We start from the raw sequence: 10,924 nt of genomic DNA, 5'->3' as shown, positions 1-10,924 counted from the left end.
TACATTAAAATATACTTTTCTCCTAATGAGTCACCAAGGGTGAGACTCGGGATGAAGGCGCCATCTTAATTATCATCATTGTTCTGTCAACCTATATCTGATTGTTTACTTAAGAGAGTAAGGAATTTAAAGAGCAAGATACAGACAGTAGCAAGACTATAAAATTGTCATTTTACTGAACATCTAATAAAACGTGGACTGTCAATCACAATCCACTACAATCCCCCCTTAAAATGGCTATTTTATTCCTGACTGTCCCTATATCTTCTGATGTCCTAACTGCCTGGTGGCCCTCCCTCTGGAACTCTTTTAAGACGCATATAGAGCCCCTGAGTGGCTAATCTATCCCTAGAGTCTCGATACGTCCTGAGAAGGCCACAGTCAGGCACTGTCTTTCCCTGCTTATAGTTGCCTGTTAGGGGGGGGGAAATTTGTAGCATTCCCTTTTTTTTTATAAGTCTGAAATATGATGATCAGGGGCCATAGTCTGTAAGGGAGTATAGGATTCCCTTTCTTCACGGGGGAGTTCAACATTGTTATTGTTCAGGAATGTAAGGGAGATCTCGTTCACAGCTTTTCCTATTAGCCTCTTAATGCAAGGGATCACACAGCAGGCGACTATTGCCATTAGAATGATAATACCCAGGATAACCACCCCTGCTTGGGCGAGGGCTTTCTGCCAGCCACTCAGCCATCCAAACCACTGATCCCAGGGATGTGTAATACCAGAGTTTTTCTTAAGCTCATTTGACAGGTCCTCCAACCTCTTGATGGCCAGTGTCACCTTCCCATTTGGGCCTGTGTTATCTGGGATATACGTACAGCAGGTCATGGTCTTTGGTATCATTTTACAGACCCCCCCTTTTTCAGCTAATAACATATCGAGTGTCATACGATTTTGAAAGACCATGTTAGAAGTAGCCTCCAACTGCTCTGCTATCCCCTTTAGGGCATCTCGTGTGTAGTTTACAAACCGTTGTTGATTATAGTAGATGTAGTTTATCCAATCTACATTCTTGTTCTCAGTGATGAAGAGGAATAGGGATTCAAATCCCGCGGCCACCTGGTCTCTGGCCTTGAATTCATCGGGTACCCCCCTTGGGACTCCTATCGCATCTATATAGACATGGGGGTCAAAACTCCCTTGTGGGGCACTTCGTTTGTGCTTGGTTGCATGGGGGGGGTTAGGCGGCCCCTTAAGTAATGGATCTGAGAGGATGTGCAATGGCATTATGGCATTGGCAAGGGTACATTCCCCTCTCCATTTCCCTATCAGTCGGGTCCTAATCTTCTGATCACCACAGATCCAGAATATATCCCCCAATGACATGACCTGGTTCTGGGTGAGATCTGACCGGGCTGTACTATAAGCAGCACAGAATCCCTTTGTGAAGTTCCCCAGAAACCTTCCTCCTCCCTCATAGTTGGCATAGCAGGTATAATTACCGGGATATATAGTTAAACCATTTGGGGCCTTTTCGTCTCCTTGGATTAAGGGGTAACGCTTCTTCCAGTCCTCACATAAAGACTGGTTCGTAGAGACGTTAGTATACAGGCTTAAGACACACTCCTCTATGGAATCTGGTAGGGTTAGTGGCACCGTCCCCAGATGTGGTCTGGCATGCCCACACACATAGCAGTTGGACTTATTATGCGAGTTTGCATTGTATCTCATCCATTCTAACCACAGATTAGTGTCTGAGAGGCCGGTTTCTACTGCTATAGTATCTTCGTATGTAGGGTTTGCTATGGCCACCATCTCTGCCAACGTTTTGATCTTTGGCTTAAGTGGGTTATAGGTGGGAGCAGTATCTCTGGAAGATTTCCATCGGTTTGATCTATACATATCCCTTATCCGGAATTGTCCCATCACTCCCCCATGTCCCCAGTATCCCAACCAGTAAAGCCCCTCATCTCCTGGGCTGGGGTTCTCTATGGTGAGGGTGAGTGGCATAGTTCTCCCTGTTGGGTTTTCATATGAACATGTGCCTTTTTTAAATATAGTCAATCTATCAATTAGGCTCTTCCCATTTTTATCTTTGCGGTTTAAGGCACTTAGCGGTTTATACCCCCAGTCAGGCCCCGTATTCCATCCTACTGAGCCCCAGTATCTGCATTTGTCTCCCCAATAGTCATCTGTCACACATATATATATATACTACTGGAGTGATCCTGATACGTAGTACACTGCCAAGGTTGTTTCGGACAAGGTGCTATGAAGCAGAAGTCAAAGGCAAAAGTGGCCACACGGGTGTTGGAAGAATTGTATCAAAATGTTATCAGGCCACTCTGTTCGGGTGTCCCACCTTCCCTTGTGATTGCCACTCTTTGTCCCCTACCCATTCCCGAAAGCACATACAAAAGGATATATGTGTATAGTCTCATGTTTCTAGTTGTCTTCTGGGGGTGCAACTTTCTTGCAGTGAGAGGCGTGGATCCAGGTACTCTTTCCTTCTAGCTTCACTGAGGTGGCCGTCACCAGAAGCACCTGGAAAGGACCGTCATATCTGGGTTCCAATGTGTGTTTCCGCAGAAACTTCTTGACCAAGACCCAGTCTCCAGGTTGCAAAGTGTGCGTTCCAGTGTCCGCCTCAGGATCTGGAATGGAGGAGAAAACTTGCGCATGGATATTAGTCAACACACGTGCCAAAGATATCACATACTTTGTCAACGAGTCAGACTGCAACTGTAATTGTTGAGGATAGTAGGTACCCAGTCTAGGGGCGGACCCAAACAAAATCTCATAGGGAGACAACCCATGACTTCCCCTTGGTGTGTATCTAACGCTGAAAAGAGCAATAGGCAAGCTGTCCGGCCATCCCATGCCTACCTCTTGGGCCATTTTTAACATTCTTGACTTCAGGACCCCATTTAGGCGCTCTACCTTCCCACTACTCTGGGGATGATAGGGTGTGTGAAACGCAAGTGTGACCCCCAGAGCCCCCCAGATCTCTTTCGTGACATTGGCAGTAAAAGCCGGTCCCTGATCGCTTTCAACCACCTCGGGCACTCCATATCTGCAGACTATCTCCGTGAGCAGCTTCTTGGCAGTGGTTCTTGCCGTCTGGTTGGTTACTGCGAATGCCTCTGGCCATCCTGAGAACATATCCACCACCACTAGGGCATATTCAAATCGTCCACTTTTTGGCATCTGGATATGATCTATCTGGATCCTCTGAAATGGATATAGTGCCCTAGCCAGATGCTTGCTTGGAGGTTTCTCAGGTCTTCCAGGATGGCACTTGGCACATACAACACAAGACTTACAGAATCTGTCTGTGTAAGCCGTAATTCCGGGTGCCACATAGTATTTACTGATCAAAGAGTTCATTAGCATCTTGGACAGGTGTGACGCTCCATGTGCCCACTGCACTGTTGCCGGATATAAGGATCGGGGGAGCAAAACCTTCTTCCCCACCACCCAAAATCCTTTGTCCTCAACTGCTCCTTTCTGCATCCATTCCTTCCTTTCTTCTTCTGAAGCATTATCCTGGGCTTCCTGGAGTTGGTTGTCCTTGGGCTGATGAATTAACACAGGCATCACCTCACTGCACATCTCTTCACCCTCTTCCTGCTCCCTGACCGCAGCTTGCTTAGCAGCCATGTCTGCCAGATGATTTCCTTTTGCTTCCATAGTGGTCAATTTACCGTGGGCCTTCACCTTCAGTATGGCCACTTGGGCTGGTAGTAAAAGTGCTTCCATAAGGTGGTTGATCGCCTTTCCATGCTTTACAGGAGTCCCAGCTGCCGTGAGAAAGCCCCTCATTTTCCAGATTAGGCCAAAATCCAGTGCAACCCCCGGTGCATATCTGGAGTCCGTGTAAATGTTAGCTGTCTGTCCTTTTGTTAATTCACAGGCTTTGGTGAGGGCCCTTAGTTCAGCCTCTTGCGCAGACATGAAAGGTGGAAGAGGTCTAGCTTGCAGTACCATTGTGTCGGTAGTCACAGCATATCCAGTGTGGTAGGTGCCAGCATTATCTGCAAAACGGGATCCATCCACAAAAAGTATTAGGTCAGGATTTGATAGGGGCGTATCATGGACTGTTGGTAGGTGTGTACTTTCTGCCTGCATAAGTTCCAAACAGTCATGTACCACATCCTCTGGTGCCATGTCTTTGGTGTCTTCTTCTACTTCGTCTACCCCCCCCCCCCTGGAAGAGGGAGAAGAGTTGCAGGGTTTATCTGGGTGCATCTGACCAGGGTGACATGATCAGGTAAAAGAAGGGAGCCTTGCAGTCGCAGATGCCTGGCGGCAGATAGATGTTTTGGTTGGGTTTGGTTCAGTATTGCGGTAATGTCATGGGGGGCCAGAAGTGTGAGTGGATGTCCTAAGACCAAATCTGCCATTTTATCCAGAAGAAGATGAGCAGCAAAAGCAGCCCTCAGACAGGAGGGACCACCTCGTGCAACCGGGTCTAGCCTGCAGGAGTAATAACCCAGAGGCCGGAGGCGACCCCCATGGCGTTGTGCCAGAACTCCTGTTGCATGACCCTGTCTCTCAGCCACAAAAAGCTTGAAGGGCTCATCATAATCTGGTAGACCTAATGCAGGTGCAGTGGAGATGGCTTTTTTCAGGCGATGGAAATCAAGTACAGCTTCTTCTGTCAGGGAAAAGGGTTCAGATTTCAGGGCATCATAAAGGGACTGCATCAAGACGGAAGCTTCTGGGATCCAGGAACGACAATAGGAAACCAACCCTAGAAAAGCATGCAGGGTTTTTGGTCCCTGAGATATTGGGACATTCTGGATAGCCCGTACTCTATCCGGTGTGAGGTGACGAGTGGCTTGGGAAATGCAATGTCCCAAGAAAATGACAGAAGTTTGGCACCACTGTAACTTGTCCTTAGAAACATTGCAGCCCTGTTCAGCCAGGTGGTGGAGGAGGCTCAGAGAGGCGATTTTTCCTTCAGAATGGTTGGTGGCACATAGGAGCAAGTCATCCACATATTGGAGCACTATGACTTCCGGGTGTGACTGTTGCCAGGTGCTGAGGATAGTTGTCATGGCCTTTGTAAATTGGCTTGGCGAATTTTGGGCCCCTTGGGGCATAACTCTCCAGGTATACTGTCGGCCAGCATGGGTAAAGGCGAAGAGATACATGCAAGAGGGGTCCAGCGGAACACTGAAGAAGGCATTTGCCAAGTCAATAACTGTGAACACTTGGGCTGTGGGAGGTACCCCTGCAAGCAGGGTGTGGGGGTTTGGTACAATGGGGGTTTCCAAAATAGTTGCCTCATTGACTGCCCTCAGATCTTGAACCATGCGATATTTGGTGGGCTCACCTTTTGGAGTTCTTTTCTTCACTGGGAAAAGGGGTGTATTGCATGGGGACACACAGGGAATTAATGCCCCATTTTCCAGAAGTATATTGACTTGTTTGGAGATGGCGTCCATCTGGGCTTGCTTCAGAGGGTATTGAGGCTTCCGTGGCAATGGTGCTCCAGGCTTAAGCTGGACTAACACTGGAGCAACTTTCAGATGGCCAATATCCTCAGGGCCGGTGGACCAAAGAGTGAGTGGCAGCTCCTGTAAGGCCTGTTCTACATGGTCTGGCAAGGGGTGGCCTGAAACTTCTTGTAGAGACATCATCAGTGGTAATGAACATAGAGCCGAGGTGTCTTCCTCTCCCAAGGGGGTGGAGAGCTGAATGGTGCCATCTGGTTGGTAGGATATAGTTGCTTGCAACCTGGACAAGACATCAGCTCCCAGCAGATTCAACGGGCAAGTATTTGACACCACAAAACGAGACATAAGATTGGGTAAGGTGCCGATATGTAGAGGTTTTGTAAGCCAACTGCGTTGTGGGCAGCCGTCTACTCCAACGCAGGAAACATCAATGTTTGAGAGGTATGTTTCATTGGGTAAATCTTCTCTCCGCAAAACGCTTCTGGCTGCACCTGTGTCCACTAAGAATTGTGTAGGATGTCCCTCGATGGGGACATTGACCTGTGCTAGGGGCCCACTAGCACAATATCCATGAGAAGAAACTGTCATAAGGGGAGTGGACACAGGTTTGCCCCTGTCCTATTGGAGAAGGTTTAGATGTTCTTGGGTAGGACCTGTGCGTGGGGGTCCTGGAAGCGGTGGAGGTGGTGGCATTGCAGACTCTTCCCACCCTGAGTTGTAGTCATTGGGTCGTCGTGAACGTCTGGGAGCTCTGCATTCCCTTCTGAAATGTCCCGGTTTTCCACAGTTGAAGCAGATAAGTGGGTTTCTTCTGGAGACCTGCTCTCCAGCCGACAGCATGAGTGGTGTCGGCTTCCGGGCCACCTGGGCGGTCTCTAGACCTTTTGCCACCAATAGCAGTATATCCAGGTGGAGGGTACGGTACTCTGGACGGGCAGTGATCAAACCCTTGCGAACAGACTCCTTTAGTCCTGATACAAATGCAGAGGCCAGCATTTGAGTATGTACCTTGTTATGGACACTGAATCCCAGGTCTGTAAACACCTGTGTTAGTCTGGTATGGAACTTTTCCACCGACTCAGTCTTGTCTTGGGTAATGTCCTGCAATGTGGTTGCCTGGTCCGCCAGTCTCTCTCTGGCCCACTGCTGCAACTGGTCACAGAAAGAAATTCCCGAGGCATAAGTGGTGTCCTCATTTGGCTTTACTCTGGTGAGATCCTTTTCCATTATAGGCCAATATGCATCCCCAGCCTTGATCTCACACAGACTGACCAAATCCCTCCAGGCTGTGGAATAGGTCTTGTGGATCTGGGCTATGCGCCGGTAAAAAGGCATCGGGTGTTTCTCCGGGTCCGGGAGAGTTGTGACTAGTGCGGAGGCTTGGGACGGAGTGAAGGCCACATACATGATAGGAGCATCAGGTAGGTTGGGCACCGGGCGGGGATGGTCTTCTTCAGATCCTTGGGGGCGATAGACAGGATTGTGGTAAGTGGAAGAAAAGGGATGAGGTGCTGAGTCTGCTCCCATTCCAGACTCATACATAGATAATTTTTGACGATGGGGTTGTGTGGTTGGGGGAAGTTGAACGAGTGGTTTGCTTTCTGGACCATGGCCTTCTGAGAACGGATCATTCTGTTGGGAACAAATGGAAACAGCATCATCCTCTCGGGTACCCTGGCGGACTGCCGCAGCCACTGTCTTTTCTTGAGCCCATCCTCTTCTGTCTGGCAGAGAGGTAGGGGTTACCACATCTGTAAAATTCCAGCCCTGCCATTCTGTGGGTGTCTTCAGTTCAACTTGGGCTGAAGCCTCTGTTTGTTTTGGTGGTGGTGGTACTACAGGCATTAGGGGTGTGTGGAGGGCCGAAGGTGGTTGGGAGCCAGAGACAGTAAGCACTGGGCACAAGGTGGTAGCTGGTATGAGGTGTGTATGGTGTATCGGTGTACTAAGCCCAGAGTCAACATGGCTTCCGGTGGCCTCACTGGGCGCCGCCATCTTTGAAGAGGGCGGAAGCGGAAGGGGCAGGGGGCCGGAGGCGGAAATGGAGGTGACGGAGTTGGAAGCATCGGATGTTGCATAGTCAGCTTCCGGTCACATCCCTTGCAAATCTCCTCCCACCCCGGATTCTTAACTGAACACCCCTTACATATCCGGAGGTTCTGACTACACGGTATGCAAAAATCTGGACTCTCGGGGTGGGGCCTTCCTGTATTTCCACATGCCTCGCACCTCCAGGATGGGCCGTCATCATAGGGGGGCGGCGCCTTGCCGGGCGCATCTCCTTTCCTGTAATATACATATACAACTCCCCTGTCCTGATTCAGTTTTTGCTCCACCCACCCCTCCTGGTGTAGGGTGCGGGCCACATTAAACCAAGTTTCTGCTGTCTTTAACATGTTATATTTCAGTAGAAGCCCTTTCTTCTCTTTACACAGCTTTCTCCAGTCCTCCGCCTGCAACCTCCCACCGTTCTTACATGTTCCACCCAGCTTGTTTAACTGTTTTAACTTTTTTACATACTCTGGTCCCTCTCTCTCCTCCACCAGTTCACAAGCAAACGAACTGTTCTCTGGCTTTATAAGTTTCTGTCCCATTTTGTTTTACTTCCCTCCCGGGGACCCTAAGGTGGTCCCCAAAGCCGTCACTCTCTCTTGTTCTGAAAGTGCTGTGTCGTGAGACGTTTAAGCGCAGCACTTGCCCCCCCTGCTTCTCCTCCAGTAACTTCCCTATTTTTCAGCTACACTGAGAATAATGTACATTAACCCTGTAAACCAATATATCAGGAGCTACGATTGTCACTGTACTTCTTTGCACCAATCCTCACTCTTTCGCGGTGTACACCAAACATTAATCCACATACACAGTGTGATCATGACATAGTATTTCAGACACGCCTGTCGGGAATAAAATGTTTTTTTTGTTTTTTTTTAGTTTTCTTTTTCCCCCACAAGCCAATCCCTGGCTGTGGTTATTTTTTCCCTCGAGTCACCATTACTGCGACTACGAGTTTCCCCTCGACTGTCACCATCACCGCGACTGCGAGTGCCCGGCACCCTCTCTCAAATCAGAGTGTATCCTGTCCACTCCTGACAAGGAATATTTTGCCGTAATTCTCCCCTCCCTCACAGGCGCATCAACAACAACCCAAACAATCACACTGGTACACACAGACAACACAAAAGACAAGACATATCACACTGGTAGATGACGTTACACTGACAGGTGGGTTCAAAGGAGCCCCGGGCAAGTATACCTGTCACTTTGCTGATCAACGGACAGCCAGACGGGTGAGTAGTCCCGCTGGGCAATTCCAGACTACGCAGGTAAGGAATTATTAGACATAAAAATTCACTTACCGCTTTCGGAGGTGATCAGTCTCCGCGTCTGGAATGCTCCACGGTCCCCCTCATCCACTCTGGGTCGGGCTGAGCCGGTGTTCAGAACCCGGGCCCCACGTTGGGCGCCAAATGTCCTGGACTAGGTCACTTACAGACCATTTACCGTGATCTACCAGTGAGCCAAATTAATATGAGAATACGTGCACGTGGAAGTAAGACACTGACACTTCGCAGTAATGCCAAGTTCCTAAAATTCTGTTTTATTGAGGAACTAACAGTATCATTTATAGGGCATATGATGCAGGCAAAGCATATACATTGATTGGGTGAAAAGTCCACTGGTTTCTGCGTGTTCGTCCATCCGTGTTGATACCTTCCAATCATTGTCCCCAAAGAGACTCATTCCCTTTTATGGGGGTTTGTTTACATTAAAAGATACTTTTCTCCTAATGAGTCACCAAGGGTGAGACTCCGGATGAAAGCGCCATCTTAATTATCATCATTGTTCTGTCAACCTATATCTGATTGTTTACTTAAGAGAGTAAGGAATTTAAAGAGCAAGATACAGACAGTAGCAAGACTATAAAATTGTCATTTTACTGATCATCTAATAAAACGTGGACTGTCTATCACAATCCACTACATTCTTGTACTGAGAAATATATACTAGCTAGAGTTTGATCAATGTGGTTGTGTAATACGTCTTATACTGTATGTCCGGGTTCTGAAGATAGAAGGGAATTGTTTGATTTTAATGTAAGCTGCCAAGGGGCGATATTCTATTAATTACAGGTGATACTGTATGACATAACAATAGACCGGGGTGCAGGAAGGTAGTCATATTGGCTCATTATAAGGAGAATCTGATTCCATCTTATCATATTTGTTGTAATTCACCTCTTCTCATTATTGTTCTACCTGTCTGAACAGACTGAATACAATCAATACACTTGCTGTGTAGCTTCCCCCTCATGTCAGCTGTTGTTCATCAAGGAGGCCTACTGCATGGAGATGGTCACTAAAAGAAGCACCTAAAATCTGAAATGTAGTGAAAAATATAAAACAAATAATGTAACAATTTAGGTAAATGTAACAATACAATAGAGATTGTGATATTCACTAAAATACACTTTGGTTTTGCTTCATAGCAAAATGTAGTTGCTAAATATAGAGAGAACTTTTACCCCCAGGACAGAACTGACCATAATAATGGTGATGGACTTGTGAACTGATATGGTAAAGAGGATGTAGAACACCTGGCTGAGGTGTGACTGATGATACTGTTCCCATCACAATGGTCATGTTTATGGAAGCCACCCTCCATTGTTGGGACTAGGGGTGTCCAACTGTGGCCCTCAGGAATGCCAATTTTGCATGATAATCTTAGTATTGGAAGGGAGACAACTGCTTACATTAGCAACCATTGCAAGAGTTGCCATAAACATCAACAACCCAACTATTACACAGGTCTGCAAAAAATACATATCAGACCAGTTGGACAACTAAAATACCTTAAGATACATGCATCTGCACAAAGGCAATGGGAGGGAGCATCCGGGCATACCATGAGAGGCCAGTCAATGAGGGGACCCCACAAAATTGGGGGGGGGGGGGGCAAGCCGCCTTCCCTGTATAAATACCTGATGTATAGAAAGTATGTAATATTTGAAAACAGTATAATTGGACCCTCTTAATGGTTAATACCACTATGATTATAAAAATCCGAGGAGAGGAAAGGAGAGGAGAGAAGGGTAGAGATTGGGAAAGAGAGAGAGAACAAGGGAGGAGGATGAGAGAGAGAAGGAGTAGAAATGAGGAAGAAAGAATGGAAAAGAGAGGAAGCGAGAATGGTGGGTTGGGAAGGCAAAGAGAGAAAGGAAAGGGGACAGGATGGGTGAAAGAAAGGAGGGGAAAAGAGAAAAGAGAGGAAAAAGATTGGAAGGGATGGAAAGAGAGAGAGAGAGAGAGAGAGAGAGAGAGAGAGGGTGGAGGAAAGTGAGAGAGTGAAGGGGGGGGGGGGTAAAGAGAGGGGAAGAGAAAGAGAAAATGGAAAGAGAGACCAGGAAATTGGAGTGGAAGGAGGATGGAGAGGACAATAGAAATTTGAGAGGAAAAGGGGTAAAAAGAGAGAAGGAAAAACAAGGGATTGAGAGAGAGAACCTCTAATGAAATCATTACAG

The 10,924-nt window shown here is 47.6% G+C and overlaps 2 protein-coding genes across 2 annotated transcripts; both read right to left on the bottom strand.

The window, feature by feature from the left end:
* Positions 1-451: 451 nt before the first annotated feature.
* LOC149435265 (endogenous retrovirus group FC1 Env polyprotein-like) lies at positions 452-3,218 on the bottom strand. The gene has a single exon (XM_089662841.1). It carries the CDS (start codon positions 1,952-1,954, stop codon positions 452-454), a length of 1,503 nt encoding a protein of 500 aa, XP_089518967.1. The 5' UTR covers positions 1,955-3,218.
* LOC149435264 (uncharacterized) lies at positions 2,382-4,111 on the bottom strand. Its single transcript, XM_089662840.1, has 2 exons — positions 3,268-4,111; positions 2,382-2,488 (listed from the first exon to the last, which is right to left on the bottom strand). The coding sequence occupies exons 1-2, from the start codon at positions 4,109-4,111 to the stop codon at positions 2,382-2,384; spliced, it is 951 nt and encodes a 316-aa protein (XP_089518966.1).
* Between the last annotated feature and the right edge of the window lie 6,813 nt (positions 4,112-10,924).

Source organism: Staurois parvus, unplaced genomic scaffold (assembly GCF_062004578.1).
Source record: "Staurois parvus isolate SC_StPar_1 unplaced genomic scaffold, SC_StPar_1.0 ptg001566l, whole genome shotgun sequence".
In the NCBI taxonomy this organism is placed as follows: Eukaryota; Metazoa; Chordata; class Amphibia; order Anura; family Ranidae; genus Staurois; species Staurois parvus.
The sequence above is the reverse complement of the archived record's forward strand: the minus strand, read 5'-3'. Positions and strand labels throughout refer to the sequence as shown.

What these genes read in the sequence shown, in the direction of transcription:
- LOC149435265 (XM_089662841.1), bottom strand. Translation starts at nt 1,954, where the DNA reads ATGCCACTCACCCTCACCATAGAGAACCCCAGCCCAGGAGATGAGGGG.
- LOC149435264 (XM_089662840.1), bottom strand. Translation starts at nt 4,111, where the DNA reads ATGGCACCAGAGGATGTGGTACATGACTGTTTGGAACTTATGCAGGCA. An exon ending in GGCTTACACAGACAGATTCT is followed by an intron (nt 2,489 to 3,267) that starts GTAAGTCTTGTG and finishes GGTCCTTTCCAG; the next exon opens with GTGCTTCTGGTGACGGCCAC.